This window comes from Pyxicephalus adspersus, chromosome 11 (genome assembly GCF_032062135.1).
Source record: "Pyxicephalus adspersus chromosome 11, UCB_Pads_2.0, whole genome shotgun sequence".
NCBI lineage: Eukaryota > Metazoa > Chordata > Amphibia > Anura > Pyxicephalidae > Pyxicephalus > Pyxicephalus adspersus.
The window spans coordinates 34,107,883-34,132,202 of NC_092868.1; the positions used below are offsets into that span (position 1 = coordinate 34,107,883).

Below are 24,320 nucleotides of genomic sequence, written 5' to 3' on the forward strand. Positions count from 1 at the left end.
TTTCATTCATCTTTATCTTGGAAGGCTGGGTAGTTTTGCTACACGATTTAGAATTAAATAATGATATAGGTGTACTAAATTGGGTACTTAGAAATAAAATGATTCTAATGAAAAACTAGACAGAAAGGGATTTTGAAACAATGTCACACTGATCCTTTTTAATTCAGGGGACAAGACTTATATAAGACAACTTATATTTATTAGCTAATGCATGCCTGCAATCCGTATGATTCCAATTTCATTGCATTATCTCTATTATCTTAAAAAAAAATGCTTTTGAACAAAAACAATATTTATTTGATCTTTACACATTTCTTTGTATTTGCTACAGAAAGAAAGAACAAACTACTATCACGAACTGGTAGCTAGGTTTTCAGTCATTTCCAGCCACTGGATCATCTGTTGGCTTCCTAAAATTCTTGGGAATCTGATTCCTCAAACAACCCTCCTGCTTGTTCTACTATCTCATTTCTTTCTATAGAGAAACTACAATGTAAGAAATACTGATAAGGAAGGGCGTAACCAGCCTTTTCTGAGACTTTTCAACAAAACAAAAGAAGAAACAAAAAAAGCCACAGAGAGATATAAATTACTAATGCTTTCTTTAGTTGAGAAATCCCGAGAGTTTTAGGAACCTGTTGTGTATTCCAATGGCTGGCAGTTACCAAAAACTTAACTGGCAGTTCTGGGTGGACTGGGTGATGAAGTCCCTACGCTAATAGTGAAAGCTAAACACATCCTAACCAAACAATGAGCACATCCACAAACAGACAAAAAGCTTGAGAGTGAACTTACCAACAGGCAGGTTCTCAACCTTTTTACCCAAGAAACCTTTAAAAAAATTCTCTGGTCTCAGAGAACCCCTGCTAAAGCTAATTTTCAGAGGGAACAATGGGGAAAAAAAGCCTTCTAAAGTAGTGTGTTCCATGAAAGATACCCCCTTTCCCTACAGCGGCGGCTAGAATACCACATTAAAAGCTAGCCAATAACATCATTAGGAGTCATGCAATTGGCTCTATAAAGTGGTGCCCCAGAACTATGCAGGCATCATCAAAAAGGACGTTTGGTGAACCCCTAGCAAACTATGGAGGAATCATGGGGTTTCCAAGAACTGTGGTTGAGAATAGTTGTTCTAGATCAGGGGTCGGCAAACTCCGGCCTTTATGCCAGATACAGCCTAGCTGGTTCTGGTCTAACAACCCGTGGCCGATCTGGCCTAATGCCGGCCGGCAACTCGCGGCTCCGGATCTGCCAGGGGGAGTTAGGAACTACCGGAGCTCCTTGCTGTTGCTCCCCTATTTATCGCGGCCGGCGTTGATATTCCTCTGGCGCGGTAACTATGGAGGTGAGGGATTTCACTTTAGGGGGCGTTCCCTGTTGATGGGCGGGGCCATTAGGGTGGGACTCAGAGTCCGGGCTAGTGTACTCCCCCCACCCCTGAAATGGCCTAGTGGCCATAAACGTTTGCCTACCCCTGTTCTAGATAAACATAGAAATCTGGCATCAAAATAGACAATTATCTACTTAACGGCAATGAATATCACTGTGGCTTTTATCAAGTGCTGTAAGTTGGTCTGCTAGCTTAACTGTTGTCACTATCATCACATTCTGGAATTTTCTGCAGTTATCTTGTGTGTACCCTTCACCTGAGCTAAACTAACCCAACTTACCCCAAAACCAATGCAATACTTCAGATTCAATTGGATGGTCTTTGGGTATTTCCTAGCCAGACAGCAGCTTGCTAGCCTCTTGTGCCAGTACAACCACTTGTAGTAGTGGACTTTGTCCCTCAGTAACAAGAAGAGTCAGAAAATGGACCTTCATTGGAGGTATCAAAAAATATATCTAAAAATAGCTTTTAAAATGATATAAACAAACTAAGACTTTGATGAAATTATAGTGGCTGGGTTTAAATTTACTTTAAAAGGGATCAGTCACAAGACATAACACCTGTGGGATTAGGCTCTGATGGAAAAAGTCATATGCAGCATACTGGTTCTTTGCCAGCAAAGATAAACCTATTTACTGAGTCACTGCACGGGAATCAACTCGTAGCACATGGACCATAGAATAGCTGCTTCCCTCAGACCTTACCACATGGGGTTTTGCTTCCTGACAGAATCACTTAAAGGTAAGCATAGTAGATTTTCTGACTTTACTGGCAGTATTTCCCTAATAATGTAAGCCTATTTGGTCTAGTCGTTTGGAGTTGCTCCTCAACAGGAAAACATCTTGATAAACATAAGTCAATCCAAAAATCAATTGACTGGTTTGGAATTTTACAGATGATTTCACACGATGAGTCAAATTTCTGGAAAAGTCAAATGACTGCATGCGGTAACCAGTCAGAAGCTATTATTCATTATCCTTGTGCGAGTGACAGAATGAAAGAAAGCATCTTGCTGGGTGTTATGGGCAATAGGCCTATGTTTCATCAGTCTCACTGAGAGCTCTATTACTGCACGGAAAAAGCTAGAGCCGCCTTCACAGCCAGCACATCTCCCTCATACAATGTGTGTCTACTGCTCATCTACATAATTCATCTGACGTCTGATATCAAAAGTCAGATTCACCTGAAATCACATATTTCTGCATTGTTTGGGCTTCAGAGGATTAGATCAGCCTCTGAGTGGGGACAGTACACAATTCTAAGGGAAAAACACTGCACAAATATGAATGATTGCAATGGTTATGGGTACAAGATATTATTCTGTGCAAATACCCTATTGTAGAACAGTGTTTTTCAACCTCCTTAATGGGAGAACCCCTTGATAGAATTTTCAGGGAACCACTACTCAATGCAGTAATGGTGGTGGTCAATAGGAAGAAAGCCTCTTGCATTGCTGGCTATTGGGAAGAATATGACCCTTACAGATAGCCAAAAAGATCATTTGTATCAGTTAAACTGACCAGACAGTCACAAATTGCTCATTGTTTAAGGAACCCTAAAGCTACGTACACACGTCAGATTTTTATCGCCCGATAATCGGCATCGGCCAATTATCGGGCGAAAATCTGGTGTGTGTACAGTCGGTGTCGTCCATCATCCGGACGACCGACCTGCCGGATCCACGGACGATGGACGACAGCCGATCCTAATGAAAGGGAAGGGGAGAGCGCGCAGCAGTGTGCCGCTCCGTCGCTCTCCCCCTCCCCTCTCCATAGAGCATGAACGGTGCTGTATGTACAGCACCATTCATGCATCGTGCACTCCCTTGTCATTGGAAAGGATCGTGAAAGATCCTTTCCAACGACAAAAATTGCAGGTGTGTACGCAGCTTTAGCAATCTCTGGAGGAACCCTGGTTGAGAGGCACTAAAGTGGACTAATTTGACAATGACAAGGGACACAGTGGAACAAGTATATATCAACAATGAATACTTGACAGTTCAGTTGACTTACAGGTGTCTGTATAGCTCAGATAGACAAAGGATCACTAGCTGTTCCATTTTTTTGGTTGAATGGTAGTACAATACTCTTATCCTCAGGGGCGTGGCACCATGGTTGTTTTCCCACATTCATTTAGCCAATGGATTTTAAGGACTGCTAGTGGAAATATTGTTTTCTGTAACTGTATTGGGGTTAAATGAATGTATTTAAATCTTTATTATATAAATGCTTTCTGTTTTAATACATATCATGGTGTTTTTACTCTACATATACATGCAGATCAGATTGTTTAACAAAACTAAAAGTTACAGGTAGGGTTTAGAACAGCTAGCTTATATTCAAATAGTGAAAGCCTTTCTCCCCCCCCCCCCAAAAGAAATTAGTTTGGAGGTGCACTTTATTGCTTGCTTATGTAAAGGCCAATTGAACTCTCAAATAATGTTTTAATGTCAGACCACGGTTCTCACACACGTGCCTCTCCTATGACACACTGCACTGAACTGCTCTAACATTTTTATTGCTTGTTTGGAGGGTCTGTTTCTTGAGTGCATGACTCAAGACATTATATTTTGTTAATCTAGGTGTAAATAGCTGGTAAAAGCTTTAATGAAGACATATTTATGACATATGCAGTACAACTGTTATAAGTTAACATTTTAGAATGGTTGGTATTCAAGTTCAATTAAATCCAAGGCTATCCTGGTTAACAATATTTGACTGCAGAATGAACAGTTTCGTCACGCTGTTAAATAGAGCGGTGGTGGGGAGTAGTGGGATAGGCAACAGAAATGCTGCACAATCTATGGAATTTTTCTTTTTATTTGCCCATAGACCTGCCTATTATCCTCTATTAAATATATAATGTATCTCCATGACCACACAAATTACAGGACATGATTAATATACATTACAAGAAAACCCAGCAAAACTCTCAACAGCACTGCTCTACTTTTAGTTATTAATGTTTACTTTTTAGGAAGAAGAATCAATCACAGTGGTCCACAGAAAACAACAGTACAAGTTCCTGCAGATAATTATGGCATCATCACCAAAAATCACTACATGTGACCTTCGGTGATGGACTGGGGACTCATCATTAGAGCTTTTACCAGCCATTTACAGTTTAAGCACACGCCAAATGGATTTGGACAATTCTCCAGCACCGCAGAGAATACATAATTAAGTATTGCAGAGTAACAGGGCAGAAGACAAGAAAAGAAGTACTGCTGAGTAATGCACAACATTACCTGTAATAAGCCATCCTACAGAGCTAAGAAACTAATAACGCATTACAGCAATACACTGGATAATAGACTCTACAGTTATGCTGGGGACAGCATTACTGAGAATGACAAACTAGAACAGGGAATTAGAAGAGAAAAGAAAGATAAATATTACTTACAGACAATGAATATTCAGACGACTGGGAGAATTACATACATCATATTAGTTTAGTTTCTAATGAGGGATTAGTATTTTCAACAATCTAAGTCAAAAACAGTTTGTTGCTTTCTTACTGCCAGGACAGTCTTGTAATACAAAATAACTCTGGTGACATTACATGTAACATGCTGACAAGATGTAGCAGACGTGAAAAGAATGAACTATGGAACAACACTTCAGAGTTAATTTTAAAAGTCGTGCCAATGGCAGTACTGCGAGTAGGCCATGACAGATCTCTAACCAGGTGCTATGGTTTCTTGCACATGACTCTTCAGTGTTCTATGCTCTATGCCACCAATTCCCAACCAGGGTTCCGTGGAACCCCAAAGGCCCTCCAGAAGTTGCTTGAGGTTTCCTTGAACGGTGTCTTATTGACGACATATTTAATGATGTGGAATGAGTCAGCTGGATGACATTAATATTCTTCCGTCTATAAGGGGGGCATTCTAGTCACAACATTAAAGGGGGAATTTTTTCCATTTGCCACTGATGTAAGAAGCTTTTTCTCAATGACCCCTAATAAATTGGTTTTTACAAAGGGTTCCCCGGGAGTTATGGGATTAAGGTTGGTAAGGTTGAGAAAGGCTGGTGTTAGCTGTTACAAGGTGTTCATAACAAAGTGATGATACCAAAGGCAGACCAAAATATCGCAAAAAAATTGACAAAATCTGTAGCAGATAGCCTAAAAAAAAAAAGTATAAAAAAGTCATACCAATATTTAAATGGGAGTCAGGAGTCAGGCTGCTGAATAACCCTCCTAGCGGTAATCCCGAGTGTGACCCGGGGTGCATTTTACATTCTAAAAGCGGTAATCCCGAGTCACACTCAGGGTCTCTAAAAACATTTAAAAAAAAAAACACTTACCTTGTTCCGTTGGCGTCCCCCGGCGTCCTGCTTGTCCCTGTAGGTCCTCAAGACACGTCTTCTTTCTTCCATCTTCAGCCGGCGACTGCAGAAATGATCTCCGGGGTTTCTCCGGAATATCCCGGAAATTCAGATAATTTTGTATTGGATTCAATAAAAAATAGCTGTATTGAGGCCAATAAAAAAGACATCTTTATATAATATAAAGATATTATGCATGCTACTGTACAGTTATAGTACAGGTTTCTGTATTTTTTTTAACAGATTTTTGTGTTTTTTTATATAAAGTTTGGTATTTAATTTATTAAATATTGGACATATTTCAGTGAGTTATGCCTAAAAATTATAGGCCTGCAATGTAAAATAAATTTCCATGCAAAAAAATGTAATGCTTTTTGCATGAAAATACAGACAGAATTAGACTGCTAGCGGGGGATTAAAGTCTTCCTCTACACATCCCAAAGATTTCAAGTGGGGTTAAGGTTTGGCTGTGGTGTCCAATCTATGTGTGAAAATTATGTCTTATGCTCTCTGAACTATTTTTTCACAATCTGTTCAATGAATCCTGGAATTGTCATGTTGGAATTTTCCGTGCCAATATTTAGGTATCCTAATCTGTACAGCAAGTAAAAGAAACCTGAAGGGGATTTTGACATTTTTACACTAAATTCAAAACTACAAATAAAAGAAAAAATGGATCTCTATATACCCCCTGTCCTAGATCTTTCAGTATTCAGGACTGAATACTGATATTACCACTGGGAGCTCTAGAAAGTCTACACATATTCATGCATACTGTACAAACTTACGCCTGAAGTCTCGGAAGTAGATGGTCTGTCTGTTGGGATTAAGCAACTGGATTACGGAGTCATCATTGTTCTTGACCCGACAGCTGATCGTTGCAACTTCTCCTTCCACCACTGTCACATTCTCTGTTTCCAGGTTCTGGCGCTCCACTGAAACACACAGAACATAGTAGATAAGTACACAGCAAAACCAGAAGAGAGCAATGGAAAGAACAATTACATTATGTTATTAGAATAAAAATGCATATATTAAAAACACACAATCTTCTCATGTCTGCAAATCAGGACAACTCTAAACACTCTGTAGGGGAAAATTCACCTTATCACAACATGTGTCTAAATATGTACTGTACAAATCAAACTTTTATTTTTTTCCACCAATCTTTAATTATTTAAGAAGAAGGTCTGTTCAGTGGGTGTCTCACAAACAGGTTTCCAGAAAACTTGACACTCAGTGCTGGGCACCTTTCCAAATCCTTGCAGAAGCAAACTAGGAAGATGCAGTGCACCCTTCATGTTTAGTCACCTGTTCCGGTGTGGCTCCAGCTAAACATCACACTGTAAAAGTTTGTCAGTGTAGGATTCAATAATAACATATATATATATATATATATATATATTAGGAATGTCTATTTATCTTTAAACACTCATAAAAAGGTAAACTGCTGAACACACCCTGGTATCAGACTGATATCATGTGGAGGCCCCAAAAGATGTCCTCGTATTTTCAGCACTTGATGAGTGTTAAAAGTTAACTTTCATGACAAATCTGAAGATATTTATAAACAGTGATTGTGTAGGACTTTGTAACCATTTTGAGGCTCCGTAAGACCTACGTGTTTTTTTGGATATAACAGGTTATGCTGAAATCAGGCCTAAAGTAAAACGGAAAACATTCAATAAACATTACTAAACCCATGAATATAATGTTATATTTTTCAACTGATTTGTTTATGAATGTGGAGCTGCATTTATTTGAAAGTTCAGTAAATGCCTGTTGATTTTGCCAAAAAAAACCTCTAAATTGCTATTCCCCCTATGACAATGTAATGGAAATGAACAAATGAAGGTTTGATGAACCGCTTCCCAACCAGCGCAATTTGTATTCCATTTAAGCCTGAAAATTACCTAACCACATACACATTTATTGTATATTTGTTAACAGGGAATCGGTGAAATCAAGATATGGAAGTTACAAGTATTTATGTTGCACAATATTTACACTACAGTTTCTCAACCCTGTATTTTTAGGTAAAAAAATATATTTATTTTTTGTGCACAATAACACAAATTCTAATATAACAAGACTTGTCAAATGTGTAAAAAAATAGATCCCAAATAGTCATGTCTTTAAATTGTGTGCCCAATGATAATGCTTTCAACACTTTTTTTTTTTTTACCACTTATCATAATTGGATGGAGTGAAGGTTCCATTTTAGTGAAGCATCTGGGGTCTATAGGACTCTTGATGTCTCCCCAGCTTTGATATTTATCAGATAAAAGCAAAAATTTCATAAGCTATCCACCCACATCTTCTCTCTTACAGCTCTAGTTTGAAACACACTCAACTCATTTTACTCTCGACCACTATCAAGTAATCTATCAAGTAATGTAGCAGTATCCAAGCTGTCCCATCCCTGTGTCCTCTACCCCTTTACTCACCTTTTAACACTATACATTGTTAATTGGTAAAAAATTGTTTGATGAAACCATTGCCAGGCTAGCATCAGCCCCCAATAAAAAATAGAAAAAAAAAGAGGCACAAGCAGAAGAAACTTGTTATTGAAATGTTCTCTCGAATACATACCCTTGACATGATGGGATATTATTTATTGTGCAATTAAGTTTATTATTATTGAGACCTTGGTATTATCTCAACAAATGTAACATAATTTTATGTACCACTGTTTAAGTGTTGTTAATGTGATTCTTATTGACTCTAATAAAGATTATTTAAAAAAAAAAACTATTCATGTCCAGACAGCTTTAGTTTACAGATGGAAAACAACAAAGTTTTTACTATACTATATTTTAAACATGTTTTAATAGCCAATATTGTACAAAGCAGTCTCCCATAATCCCCTAATTATCAAGCCCATGGTAGAAAGGAAAGACCAACATGGGGTCATAAATCTCCAACAGGAAAAGCAGCTCCCATATTTGTATTGTAATATTCTATTTATCTGTTTTCTGGGTCAGCTTAACCTCCGAGAGCAAAGTGCAAAGTACTGCCATCCATAGCAACCAACCTATATGCAATTTTCAGTATTACATTTGCATAAGATTGAACATAAGTAAAATCTAAAAGGGTGACATGGATTGCAGCACATGGTGCTGCCTCATTATAAAGGGCCCTTACATGCTATAGAAAATAAAATGGAAGCACAGTAAAATACTAGCAGTCTAAATGAATTATGGTGATTTACCACAGGGTAAAATCAGCTCCAGCACCATTATAAATATAACATACTTTTAATTAACTTAGCGCTGTCTAAAGATTAAGTATATTATTAAAAATAAAATGTATGTAATTGAGGTCATGTACATAATAATATTAAAAAAATGCATAATTTCTTGCTCAACCATAATGCAGACCAGGGTTATAAAGAACATAAGGGAAGCACATAAAATGCTTGGCAACCCTTGTTCTGGATCTACGCTCATACATTATAAACCTCAATTTATTAGATGCAGTAGTGAAAATGTCCATCCCTTACATAAATAAGCATTCAGCGGCATGTGTCATAAAATTATTCAGCCTTGAAAAAGAATCATTACGCATGTTAACCAGTCGGGAAAAAGTCACTCTTTTCATGGTACAGGTACACGGTGTATATTAGAAAAACAGTAGACAATTTGCATAAGATCTGCGTTGCGGTGCTACAGATGACAAGATGGATTCTATTAGTATGGATTTTCAGTCCCTGCCATGGTGACTCGGTGCTATTTGCACAGACCTGAGGAGCACAGCACTGTTCTAATCAGGCAAAGATAGGTTCAGGTCCACAGCGGGGCCAAGAGACGCCTGTGAATGTAATGGGCGTCACACAAAGCAGGGCATGCTTCAGCAGTAATCACCCCGATTCCCAGCAGGCTGGCAGTGACTGCATCCTTATGTGTGCCATTATGAAGTGTGCACAGTTCTCCTCTTCTACTATCGCACATGCATGGCTCCACATGGAACCAATGACTAATGCTATGGCCAACTGAGATGACATGTGGCCCAATGAAGAGCACTACAAATTACATGGCAGACCGCTTCAAATGGAAAGCAATATTCACATACAACTGACCACAGTAGCTAGAACTACTGTAGATGCCTGACCTAGAAACAGATAGCAAGAAAAGCTAATTTAGGACAAAAAATGGGACATATCAGTGTTGCTCTTTGCAAGCTATTCTTGTAGGATGCCATTTCTGCAACCTAAATGTTTCCTGTTAGCTTCTATAGAGTCATCATCATCATATCTACCTAGCAATATACACTATGTGCCCGAAAGAAAGTTCCCAAGCCTGTGGGGGCAGTTTTACGATCTGCGGTTGCTTCAGTTGGTCAGGTCTAGGTAGGGTACCTTATGTACTCAAAAAATTAGGTCAGTTGGTTTTCTAATAAATTGACTTTATCTTCCCTGAACAAACAGGCATTATCCAAAATGATAATACCAGCATTCATCAGGCTCAGATTGTCACTCATTGTCATTTTCACACATGGATTGGCCACCAAAAAGCCCAGACCTTATTCCCATTGAGAATCTTTGGGATGTGCCAGAGAAGACATGGCCTGACTGCTGCTACTATAGATGGAAAAAAAATGTTGTATTGAAATAACACTAAGGCAAAATGTAATCAATCCTAAAGGTGGTCCAATAAAATATTATAGCATGTGACTTTATCAACCAGACAGTGTGTGTATATATCTTACAAAATACAAGCCCTTTATCATTTCTACAACAGTGAAACAAATACCTTGATAACCTTCATCTTGTCTGGATTTGTTGTATAACTACAGAAAAGGAGTGAAAGCAAGAAGGTATTTGTTCCACGTACCTCCTATTAAACTCTTGTGTCTTCAAAAACAATAAAGGTAAAAAGCGTTTATATTTTGAAAAAAAAAAAACCTAAAAATCATTTACACCTAATTTGTGGAGTGGTTTGGTGCAGATAGTAGGTCTTGTGTCATATCGAACACATGCATTTGCTAAGCATTATGCAGAGGATTTTATTATTTGTTTGTGTGTATTAAATCAAACTTCAGTCTAAGACGCTGAATGACCCCAAAGGTAAATACCATGCTATTCACACATCTTAATAATTTAACAAAACTGTCAGAAAATCAGCAAATTGATAGCAAAGCACTGTACGCACTCAGTCTCACACCCCATTTGGATACCGCTAAGCCATAGTCAGCGTTATATTGACTATGCATTGTGTGAGTCACCTGCCGAATGCGAAGCATTAGCCTGTCAGATAACCTGCACATTACTATACATCACACTAAAGGGGAAAACAATAGACTACACTACATCATGAATCACGTGAGATTCAGTACAAGTACACAGAATTAGCCTATACTGCATAAAGTAAGCCCCTGTGCGAAAAGAACATTAGCCTAATGTTTCATATAACACAACATCCCGAGAGAGAAGACAACATTACTAAAACATTTCATAATACCTTCTATATCTGATAGAAAAGGCCCACTGTGCATTAAATATGTGTTTCTACAAAGAGAACATTTATTAGCACTCAATTAGAGTTTCTATATCATAAGTTCTATAACCACTTCACACTTTCCCATGAGTCAAATGCCATCAAATTCTTGGAGAAATCAAAGGAAGAAATTGAAAATTAGTGTTTTGCTGGCCGAAAAACCAAAGCATTTAAAAAACACTAAAATAAAAAGTTTGAAGAAGAAAAGAAACCTAGAGTGAAATTAAAGCTGTATGGTAATATCTCTAAGAAGTCACCCTTGGGACTTCCAATCAACTGGATGGAGAGAAAACGCCTAATTAGCAGATAAGAAGTGAGGAAACGCTAAAGACACATTCATACCACGCTCAATGCAGGCCCAATTCAATGACAAGGTGAAATTCATTGCTTTCAATAGACCTTACTTACAAATAAAATACATAATTTACAAAAAATTACATTAAATTCATGTGCGATGGGTGAAAATGCACTGCAACACACCACAATGGGTTACAGCTTGCTAAAGCATGAGTTTTAGAGAGCTAAAAAAAATTTCTTTTTAATTGTACGTTAAAAAAATGAGTCAACCTAAGAGTATTTAATATATGCTTAATTCAACACATTTGGGTGATCCAGCTAAAATGATTCCCAGGGAGAAATAAATGGGGTGCCATTGCTGAACTTTTTGAAATGCTAGTTGCCCAATTGTAAGGTTTTCTGGCTTTAAACTGGATTTGGAGCACAGTAAAGCGTCCTTATAGGGGACCTGTAGCCATAAATAGGCAGACAGAGGACTAATTACCAGTATTGCTTCCCGTCGCTGTCTCTCCATGGCTTATCCAGAAATGTCTCTATATGGGCACAAACATCTTTGTAGAGCCAGAGCTTTGCTTCCTTATGCCAGAGCCTCCAGCAAGTACAATAGTGAGGAGAACAGGAATATCAAGGAGCACCAGAAATGTGCTAACATTTTCTAGGAGGAATCAAATATTAAAAAAAAAACATTCTGGTTGGGCACAGTTATTACTTTGATATGTTCCCTATATTATACTTTATTTTTACTTTTAATGTTCAATTCTACCTTTTAAGTATCTGCATTCATAATTATAACACAATTTAGGGAACCTGTCAGGTTCTAATGCCATCCAGTTCATCTTTATGCCATTTCTTTGGCGAGTCACTGACTCACAGATTATTGAATGTTCCACTGTTTCGCATTAGTGGTACTTCCTTTAAAGTAAGCCAAAAATGAAAATGAAAGCTACACCAAAGTGACCCCAGCTTATTGTTCAGGGTGGTTAAATAACCGATTTCCAAAAGTTTCCCCACTTAGAAAAAAAAAATAAAGGAATCACTAAAATGTCAGTTTATTAATATTATTATGAATTAATGAGGTTGATGAGCAGTTTTTTGCAGGCAGTGCTGAGGCCCCACATGCATTGGTTTATGGGTAGTAGGCTATTCATTTATTTTATAGACCTGTATCTGAACTCATTCCAAATGCTGCGTAAGCAGTTTTAGGCTTTTTTTTAGGCATTTTGGAAACATTTGTGAGAAATAGGTACAAAGAAACCCCGGCTTTGATCTTAAATATACCCCTGAACTTCCTGTGGAGAGTAACCAGCTCCAGAAAAATATTCCTATAGTCTTAGCCTAGAAAACACCAATTCTTACCACCTGTAACTTCTCCTGGTTGGTTATTGGTTGCAACCAGATGCTGGATAGGTGGTAAACTTGCCACAATGCAACCATTTACAAGCCAAAAATTCTAACGTGTGTGGTTAGGTAACTTTATCAACACCACAGTGCCTTGGATTGCAGCAACAAATAAAGTCAGTATTGTTTCATGAACTGATTAGAATACTTTTCATTGGACACAAGGATATTTCCCACATGATACTGGAGTCCAGGAGAAATAAGCTTTACTAAGCCAACTCACACTTCAGAGATCACACTAAGTAATAATAAAATGACCTTGCCCTTGGAACAGGGGGCAGATGATAAATTTCTTCTGGGCATTACCCCAAACATCCTTGTAGTGCTTATACCACGATATTTTGTACAATGATCAAAACCAATTCCACTCTCCAAGCTAAATACAATCTCTGAATACTTCAAATTAATTCCATTGTAACAGATATTTTAAAACGTATTGTGTTTGTCAACATGTATATGCTTATAAAAGTTATTTTAAATACCTGCTGCAAATATTATGTACATATTACTACTTAATGTTATTATATTTAAGGCTGATAATATTTAAATTTCCTAATCTATAAAAGTACACAGAGGAAATAGTTTATAATCCATGGCTATATATTTGATTCCAAGCTGAGTTGAAATATAATTGGCTACTTAGGGTTTCTGCACTTTGTACTGTTTATTAAGCCTTAGTGTGTTTTATGTGAAGGTGACAGGACCATCTAAAGCTGGGAACGTGTTTTGCATTATAAATGCTGAAAATCGGAGCGTACATGATAGAAGTGCAGTAATGTGTGACACCACTTGTAAGAGCAATAATCTCTGCCATGTCATAGGAACACCAGGTGTTGAGCGAATACGATAATGTATAACACACTTCACAGGAAGGAGTAGAGAATCTGTTCTCTGCCTCATCTCAACACACAGCTGATAGATCACGCTTATTAATTATTGATTAGGTGACAAATAAAATAAGTTATATGATCACTGATGGAATAAAGACTGTGACTGTAATGTTGTGTAAGTACAGTTGTCAGCTATTGCAATGAGATATGCAGGAGGAAATCTGGTATGTCGAGAAAGGTATCGCTATTCTAAAGATCCTGGAGATCAGGAGATGAAGTGTTTATCAGAAAAGTCTTCTAGCTTGTCCTCACTTAGATCTACGGATTACAGAACACTGGTTTACAAACCTTCGGGGCATGTGTTGAGTGGTAATGAACATGCATTGCATTGCTATTGATTTTGATCGATTGGCACCCCAATGTGCCTGCATTGAAGAGCATCACTGCAACATTCTGCGTTCCATGATCTGCCTAAATGAAATTCACACACTGTAAAGTAGTGAATGTGTAATTGAAGATGTCAGCCAATGTTTGCCCACTCTACCCACTAATTACAAACCGTTATATTTAATACAATAAAAGGCATGGACTAGCAAGCCACATGTTCATTGTTAGCACATGTGAATGTACGACACCCGATTGGCCTTGAATTTTCTCTTTTTTTTTCGAGTTTGTACACAGTATATTACAAGGGAATTAAATCAAGTCAGGTGTCCAGTTACTGAAACTAGTTGCATTTAAATTCAACTGTTGATTCCTTTTCCATAAATTGCATGTATATGGGGTTTTATTATTTGCCTGGACTTCAGTTCTCTTCCCAAACGGAGTTTAGAAACTGCAAAGGCTTTCAGAGCATCTCTTACATCTACTAGAGACTTTGAAAACTTTGCTATGAGGCCACACAACTTTAACGTTATAACCGTAAGCTAAAATATCATGTTAGCTGATCAAAGGATCTAATGACCTTTCACAAGCTTCACATTAGTAAACTGCCCTTTTCATCTCCTGGGACAGCTGTGTAGCATGTCTTAGTTTTCATCAGGGAAGCTGTAGAAATATCAAATAAAAATAGCAATAATATCATAAATACATTAAACTGTACAGGATGTCCATTACTGCAAAGCGCTACCCCGTAGGACATTGCAAAAAGGTTAAAAAGGAGGTCTTGGGAAAAAGTACCTCTTGGCCTACATAGCACAGAATCAAAGCCATCAGTAAATCAAGCCTATAGCCTTTAAAAAAACATAGCTGAATTTTTGACATTTGTTAGTGAGGGTTCTTTTCAAAGACTGTAAGTTTCTTATTTGTTTCACTTTAGTGTTTAAAATATCTTACAGTTGTATAACCTTCACATAACATAAAAATGTCTTATTCCCCCTCACAGTGAAAAATAAAACTCTTTGATGAACACAACCCTCAGCCTCCAAACCCATAATACTTCTCTTTGACGTCTGACACAGAGTCTCTTGAAAACATCATAATGTTGGAGGTTTGATACAACAACTTCTCAACAAATCAAAAGGTTTCTTATAACTGATAGACTCACTATAACATCTTGTCATTTGTTTTAGATCTAGCACTAAATCTTGCAGATACATAACCGTCTTTCCAAAGTGTAACTAAGAGATATGTGCTGCAAGCTATTAAGTCTTTCTGTTAGAAAGTAGTAGAAAAGGTTAAAAAGAGCAAAGAGTTATAAAATGAAATGGGTCCACTACTTGGTGTAAAGTGCGGTCTACAAAAGGAAAATTGCAAGAGAAAACCTTTGGCAATATGTCTATAGGTTTAGGGCCCTTTTACAAACGACTGACAGCACACAATACACAACATTGAGGACTATTGCAATAATAAAAAATGATTAATGCCCATCGTCTATTTCCTGTCCTGGCCAACCTCATGTAGACACATGGTTTCTACTGTGATTCAGGGATGCTGGAAAATGTAGTCTGGCATCTATTGTTCTTCTTACTTTTTTGTGTCACGGTCATATCTGATGGTCAAATGCATTTGGTCCATGAAAAAAAATATCCTGTCTACTGCTTTTCTGCTATACACTACATATCCATTCAACCTTATTGTTATTAGAACTTGCCTTGAGGGTTTAGTTGGGCATTAAAGGACAACTTTATATTTACATACACCTTAATACCTTTCCATCCTAAGTGTGGCAAACATGGTATAATGCCTACCTTCCTCAAAGCACTCATGATGCACGGTAATGATTAATGAATACATCCCTGTATTGTGTTGCATAGCCTAGCAAAAGAAATATTGCAGGAACATTTATTTCTATGTATAAGCCATACTTTTCTGGATAGCTGGAGGCTGCCATGTTTATGGCTCATCCATAAGATGAGAAATGGCTGTGAAGTGTGCAAAGTAAGAAAATGAGCTGGTCAGTACAATTCATTTTGCAAAGGAATTGCTTTGCAGTGTGGACTTATGAAGGACCCCATGTAGGGCCACACAGTACAGATCATGGAATCACAAAGAATGGTATTTTACCAGGCAATCTACATCAAGGGGGATGGTAAGTTACTTAAATGGAATTTTCAAAAAAAGACATCCACTAGGTAGTCCAACATAGCCATGCCAATCCAAAGTTGCGTAGACCTGGCATTTATTTATTCAATGACCATAGCTAAAAAATGTCATACCTAATCCTAAATTATGTTTGCCCTTTGATATGGCTGAATAACATCTAAACAAACGACTTCCAATTTTTTTTGTGCTAAAAATTACTGCTGGAATCTTACTAAATGCTGTGGGCAATAGCTCAGCTTATCACATCTCTATTGTACACAAGTGTACATCAGGCTAAATAAACCAAAAGGCTGGGCTGGCGAGCGGCCAAATAAATGGAGAATATTAAAATATAACAAAATCAGGGAAGCTGCCCATGCCAACCATAAAGGATTCCCCATTATTTTTTGAAACATACAAACAATAACTGTGATTGATCTCTATGGCCTCCAATGTTAATATGTCAGCCTGACAAAATTCAGAACACAATAAAATAAAAGCAGCCAAACAACAACACTACACAATATAGTATTATACAAGTACAAGTAAATGTCTTATGGGTTGCTTTGTTTCTAATATTGGTGCCTAGCCAGCAGCATCTGCTTAGCATCTATTAAGTTGTGTTCCTAGAAGGCGGTTCATCAAACAAAAGAAAGACTTCAGCACCTCTGTTGCTACATGTTTGTGATTTTAGTAAACTACCTCTTATAAAACATGTTTAGGGTTGCATATTTCTATTCACAGAATACTTGATACATTACACTGATGCCACAGCCCTGACAAATATTATAGTTATTTCTTAACAAATTGCCTCTGTGTGGTTACTGTACAGTTGTTGCAGGACTTCAGGATGCCGCACAGCCGGCAGCAACTCTACTTTATGTTTTTAATAAACTGTAAAAATTAATGAAGTGAGCTTGTTAGAGCTGGAATCTTGTTAGAGAGAATTTACACCGAACACCAGGAGAATGCTGAGTAGGCCTCAATAAGCAGTAAGCAGGGATTTAGACATTCTGCAGTTTTATACAGAAGCCCAGTTAGAGGCAGGAACTGTAGCAAAGGTATGGCTTATATCTACCAGAGATCTGATATTTAAAGTGGACCGATCATCAGATATATTTTTTTTTTATGACAAGTACAGAATATTATTTTTTTTCAAGTATACCATAGCTTTGGCAATGCATTCTGCATTTTGTTCAAGAGCAGAACAAGCTTTGATCAGACAGCATCCAGGTCAATATCTACTTTTGCTGTTGTTGCTTTAGATAGAACATAGTAGTGTATATTCCAGCACTTGTGAAGTTCTTGGCTGTCTTTACAAATTACGGGCAAAGATAAGCCCATTCTGCTGCCTTGAACATTGTGACAAAGTTACATTGATCTGATCACTGGAGAACAAGGGACAGAGGTAATAATTCCTCCAGACCAATGTTATCTTCTTAACCTATGCAACTGAACGAGACCTAACTGGCTCAAGATCTGATGTTTACCAATAAAAGGTCATATTTGTAGACACATCCTACTGCTGTATATTACACAGTAGTAATATTAGCGTTGCCATATTAAATACTACTGCCCGCGGCTTAATGAGAGCGCAGAGCCTCCCGGGCTTCTCAAGTCATGCATCGCGGGAGCTTTGGCTGCACATGCCTTTTTTTTTCTTTCACAATGGCTACGTCACCCGATCTCGCACCTGCGCAGTCGAGATTGGTTGACGCAGCAAAAAGACCGGATGAGATGGCAGAAGATGGCTGCGTCGGGACAAAGAGGAATCCCAGGATGACGCGGGACCGGATCAAAAGAAGGACCAGCACCATCGAGGGATCTGCGGAATTAAAGGTCAGTAGTGAATTTTTTGTTTTTAGTTTAGTTCCGCTTTAAGGTCTGGACTCTGGGATAACTCATGCTCCCTGAACCATTCTTTCACAAATCTGAGCCCCATGAATCCTGGCATTGTCATCTTGGAATATGTTTGTGCCACCAGGGAAAAAAGAACCCCTACATGGAAAAACCTAGCCAATCAACATTTTCAGGTCATCAGCTGAATATATTTTTTTGAGCATATAGCATTGCAGAACCTCAACAAATAAACCAACTCCAGTCATAATACTGCCCCCGACAGGCCTGGGGATTTCTATTTTCTGTCTGAGCAGTGTATATTGCTAGGCAGATATGACCATAAGAAGTAATGCTTTATTCATTTTATTGTGTCTTTACACTGGCTGTTCTAAAGCAAGAAATATAAAATAAACTCCCTGTTTAGTATACCTATGTAAAGCAAAGCATAATGTGACTTTTACAGGCCTCAGGCAAAAAAAAACAAAAGATCCTGGTTTGATAAGGAAAATGCAATGCAGCAGTACAGAAACCTCAGAACAAATCATCGGAATATTTCACCATCTTTCATTGTTCTGACTGTTCTAACCTGGTATACATCACTGCTTTATGCAATGGCTTATTAAAGGAGATTTCAACTTAACTAGAAATTCCCTATTTGCTCTGACTCCATTTTATAGACACATGGAAGTCTGACTATTCATATATAATGTAAACACGGAGAGTCAAACATAATTTAATGCGAACGTATAAGGATTTTGTATGTTTTTGTTAGTGTTTAGTAAGCTGAAAATCCAGTATCCAGCCAGTTTAGGGTTATTTTCAGCCTGTGGTAAGCCTGTTTACACATTTCAATAGTTCAAGCAGAGATTCATACACGTGCATGAACGAACTTGAATTGAACTGTGGATCATTCTTCTCTGTGTCAATCCAAACTTTTAATCAAAAAGAGCCATCCCTAAAGAGAAATAACTTGTACTGTATGCTCTTTTTAGAAAACCCATAATATTCAGGCAGGTGTATAGTAAAGCAGGTGAATTCAACTGCCCCCCAAGCAAAAATCAGAAAATTCCTGTTCTTCTGCAGCAATGGCACTTTTTGCTGCACTAAACACTGCAGCAGATCCATTAAACACAGGTTGCAGAATGACATTTCTTATCTCCAGGGGTATGACCATGTCAGCCCGAGTTCAGAAACAGTGCCTAGGGACACCAGCCCCCCATTTTCAGACCATCATGCTTACAAATACAAACCTCACAGAACTGGATCATCGTTGGATTACTGTGGCCTTTTTTCACAGAACAGGCAAATGTTTTTATGGTAAACATTTTTTTTACCTCTTCAATTATAGCCTCACAGTGAGTAATGACTAGGTATGTTCTGCTAGTTAAGGTAAAAGATTAAATGCCACCCTAAATGAATGCCTTTTTATTTCAGCAGGTGATTTAGCACATCATTTAAATTTGATTAGAAAAGGGTACAATGTGTATGCTTAGTAAAAAAAAAAAAAGCCAGCTGCTGTCAGCACTGCTCTAGCTCACCTCTCCTAGAATCTTGTATTATAAAACTAACAAACATTTTGTAGTGTAATGGAATAACCCAGTCTGTGCAATGTGTTATCTTGATATTATCTCAGCATATGGCCCAGACTAAAATGTAAAGGCCTTGATGGTCATATCAGTTCCAGATGTTGAATATTTTCCACAATTTGCAGCAATGTTGGGAAACAGAAACGAGTTGGTTGACAATGAGTCAACCCAACAACCAGGCCGGTGGGTATTTTCAGAAGGCAGTTGGCAATGAAACCCTTCCTCACAACTATTCAACTAGAAATTGTATAATTACCACAACAGTCAATTACAAATCAAATTCGATTAGAACGCCCATGCCTGAAAAGTGAACATTTTAGTAAATACAGTTTTGCAAATTTACTATTATAACACATGAAATACATTTTTGTTAGATTGTACGCATCATTTAAGTTCAACTACTGTGAAGGGAAAAAGTCAGAAGACGTTTTCGGTTACAAGATTACAAGAAAATACGACACAAATGACAGCTCTTTAATGTACAGCTCCCACTGTGGTCAAATACACATTGTAATGAAAATGTAAAAAAGCAGCAATGAATGGCAGCACTGATGAAAACATATTCAATATGGCGGATGGGTAAAGCCATGCATCGTACTAGATATGATGCATCTAATGGGTTATGGATGGACACCAATGGCGAAATGGATCACCTTTCCTGGAAAGTCAAGGGGTCCAATAACAGGGACTTTACATACACAATACAACGTCTATACACACAGGGTCACATACCAGAGCTTTGGAGTTGCTCATAGAAAGAATCAGGTAAGGCAAAGTTTTCTGAGGACCCATGCAGACTGGAACTTCTCCCTGACAGAGACAAGATAGACGGTAAACTATCTGCAGATGTGTACACAGCATACCTTCTGGTCTCCTCCCGCCATCGTGCCACACACAGTTTCAGTCACAGAGACATTTCTGCAAAGCCGACTCACATATTCATCATCAACCTGTTGTGTATTGAGGTAAATAGCTCCATAACCCTGCAATCAGACACAATTACTCACCCCTCACTGTGCCCTATTGTCCTAATGTTCTTCAAGTTACCTTTCATGTTTTTCGCTGGAAGCAGCAGTAGCTAATTAAACCCACATACAGAGCAGGCTAGAAGCTTTATGTTTGTGCCGATATAAATAAAAATGTCTGCATTTTTTTTTTTTTTTTTTTTTACTGTGATGGTCCTAAATGGCTCTGTATTTATAAGACGCATCTGTAAAATCTCATGATTGTAACTGATGGGCATGTAATGCAAACAGTTCTTCTTATGAAAATGAAATATATGAATAGCTTTTCATTCCACAATTCCGGAATTTGAATTGGCAAAATGACTAAAACCATTTTTTTCTGCTTTTATCTCCCTTTCTCAAATTTAATGTAGCCTCTTTGCAACCACTTTTGTCTTCATGCATTGTACTCCAGTTGTGGTTTCATTTCTTATGGTGACAATGGTGGACGATGAATGTGTTATATGTCTTTAAATGACCACTTGTAGTGTCCATAGGAGGTGTATGACAAGCCAAGAGAAAAAATAAGAAACTGGGACAGAACATTCCAACCCTATAAAAGAAAGAGTCTAAATAAACACTTTTATGGCAACATTTCCAAATATTTATTTAATAAAATATGCAGATTTAAAAAGATTAAAATTGGCTTTGAATTTTCAGATATAAACCTTTCAAAAATTTTAGGTGATTTTGCTTTCATATAGACTTTATATTTTTTTCTTCTATAACCAAACCTCATATATTTGCTCTTGTTCATACCATCTCTCTCCTTTCTTTTTCTCCCACGCCATATCCTTACCTCAGTGGTCAATGTACAGTGTCATCTACATTTTTTAATTTTACAGCCTCCCTCCTGCCTGCGGCCATTTCCTATCTCCAGCTCCCCATCTGTTCTTTCATTACTCCCCTGTGTTCCCTAACGGGTTGTATACAGAGTGCGGTGAGAGGGTAATGGCACGGTCGTTCCTGAAACGTTGATGTTACATATTACATATACGATTTGCTGTGCTAATAACTCCTGTTACTGCTGGAATCATCCTAATTAGTAAAGTAAACTGGCTGCCCAGCCTGGATATCAGAATGCTGGTGTACAGAGACGCTGGTGGGAACACATTGCTCTCGTATTCCCAGCCAGGAGATTAAATACTACGCACGCTGACCTGCCAAGCAAAGGAGCTGGCACCGGGGCACAAGCTATTGGCAGCAGGACTTGTTTAATAGTGTGTAGGTATGCCGGGCAGGTGTGATTTCTCATCTGATATGAATACTGCAAACAAAAGAAAAGACAGCACAGTTCTGCAGAAAATTGGTATACACACATTCAGGGAAATAAACTGAAATTATATTTGCCCAAATTATAATGCTATACCATTCTGCACAGAATAGACTTTTTATTCCAAGGTAATCTGCAATTAAAAAGTAGCAGAAAGCATATACTGAACAGATGAATACATATCAGGTGTATAAACCTACCAGATAATCAGCTAAATGAAGTACCACTATTGTATATAATGTTTTATCTTAATGCAAAAGTATTATTATAAATAAAATATACATAAGAGAAATAAATGAGAAGCTACAGCCAAACATTGTGTAATTCCTTTGTTGTCTATAGGCTACTCGTTGGACAATAAATCCATGCAATGACCAGAAAGGCGATGACATGGGTACCCATAGAGCTAAAATGGAAAACAGAGGAGCTCCCCCAGAGATCTTCCGAGTTGTGCTATGTAGAAATCACATGACTAACTGAACCAATAATCTGTATTTCAAATCTCATTTGCCCATTTGTCTAAAGTTTCAATTGAACTTTACATATGTCACCAGCAGTTCAATAAAAAGGGAAGACAGGGTATGTCTACTGACCAAAAAAAGCAGAAGCATGAAAAAAAAGAATAATAAAACACTAATTTGTAGACATCATCCAGTGAGTCCTACTGAAAGTGAGATCCATTAATAAGCAAGAAGCATTCAGGCTTCCGACAGGAAAAGGTTTATTAAAAGTTTTGTTTCCCACAAAGCCACATAAGCAAAGTTTAGGATCAAGTGGAATTGGAGAACCCAACAAGCATGCAAGAGATGGATTATCTGTAGCCAAAATTCATATCAAATGGTAAGACTGAACAAAAAGCCATTTCCCAGGTCAGCTTGTTGTAATGTTGAAATCTTTGTTTGCTCTGGGTATAAAAACATTTTTGTAAAAACTATTTTATTCTTTTTTTTATATTGTTTGTGATGATATGCTACAAAATGACTTTAAAACAGCAGACATGAGTTGGTTATACCATTTCTATCAAATCCTTCAACATGGCATTTGTATTTTTGTCCAGTTATTGTGTCAATTTTTTTCTGATTCTGATACTGACTGATATACAACAAAAAGTGTTACCACTAGAGGGCACATCTACTTTGGATAAATGACAAACTGCAGTCAGCATCCTGGCTGAACACCTAAGTGGATACAAAAGTGACTTTTCCCACAACAATTCAGCATTTGGTTAAACAGGGCAGGTTATAGACATACATGCAATACTTAAAAAAGTATTTAAGTTCTTTTTTTTTTCAACCAAACATATGTATATACAACAACTTAAAAAGGCTACAGGTAAAATCACAGAATCATATTACAAAAGAACAGAACTCAAATGTTTACTTTTGCATTTTTTCTATTCAATTTCAAATTCACTTGAAATTTGCCTTCGAGTCTGTTCTCTAGCACAGTGGTCTGTGGCTGGTGAGTTGGGGGCAACAAATGACAGGAGGAAGAAGCACTGGCAGCAGTAACGCCCGTGGCCCTCCTTTAACTGCTATAAAGCTAGTGACAGCAGGAGCGCAACCAGCGGGAGTGCAGGCGGCTCTCCTCACACTGCTTACACAGGAGCTGCTGAGAATGGCAGACCAATGTATGTAAGGCTTACACTTCTCTGATATTCTCAGCTAGTGTGTCGACAAGTACAAGCTGTACATATACCGGGCCCTAATCAGAAAGGTTGGGGACCACTGCTCTAGCAACAACTGTTTCATCTTCTGGGAGTCTAGTTACTCCCTAGTGTGGACCCAGCACCTTTATCAACCTTTTTACCCCTGAGGAACCCATAAAATAACTGATATAACCCCCCTCCCACTTTACATTGGTGGCCAGTGGAAAGAATGATGGCCAAAAGGAGCATTGGTGTCATCCTACTGACATTGCCAAAAGGCATTAAAGTCACCATCACATGGGAGGTCAGTCACCCAAAGCTAAAGGAACCCTGGTTGAGAATGACAGCTATAGCACCTCACTGTGACAGTTCTAAGATTGCTGGGGTCACATACAAAATGGCAGATGTTGGATGTCTACACAAGGAACTATTTACAAATAGATAAAATGCCTAAAGTAAATTTATAAAATTGCCAAAGAGTGAGATGCATGAAAATCTCATCTTAGAGCTCTAACATATCCCAGGATCAAATACAATTGCAATGATGAAAGAACCAATCTAGACTACACACAGTCCAACAGTATTTTTGGACAGCAACAATACTTGGTATGTCTTTATTAGTTATTAGTATATAATATACCAAGAAATGCAGAATGTTTACACAAAAATTTGTATCCCAATGATTAAAAAAAAAAACATTTTACAAATG

The 24,320-nt window shown here is 37.8% G+C and overlaps 1 protein-coding gene across 5 annotated transcripts in view; it reads right to left on the reverse strand.

Moving 5' to 3' along the window:
• CADM1 (cell adhesion molecule 1) overlaps positions 1 to 24,320 on the reverse strand; it is a 222,268-nt gene that overhangs the window by 86,342 nt on the left and 111,606 nt on the right. For 4 of the 5 annotated variants that reach the window (XM_072426808.1, XM_072426806.1, XM_072426805.1 and 1 more), the window contains exons 2-3: positions 20,419 to 20,496; positions 6,507 to 6,653 (exon numbers count right to left, since the gene is read on the reverse strand). In XM_072426808.1, coding sequence (XP_072282909.1) covers positions 6,507 to 6,653; positions 20,419 to 20,496 — 225 coding nt within the window. The remainder of the gene's footprint in view (positions 1 to 6,506; positions 6,654 to 20,418; positions 20,497 to 24,320) is intronic. The other variant, XM_072426807.1, reaches the window with a different exon arrangement.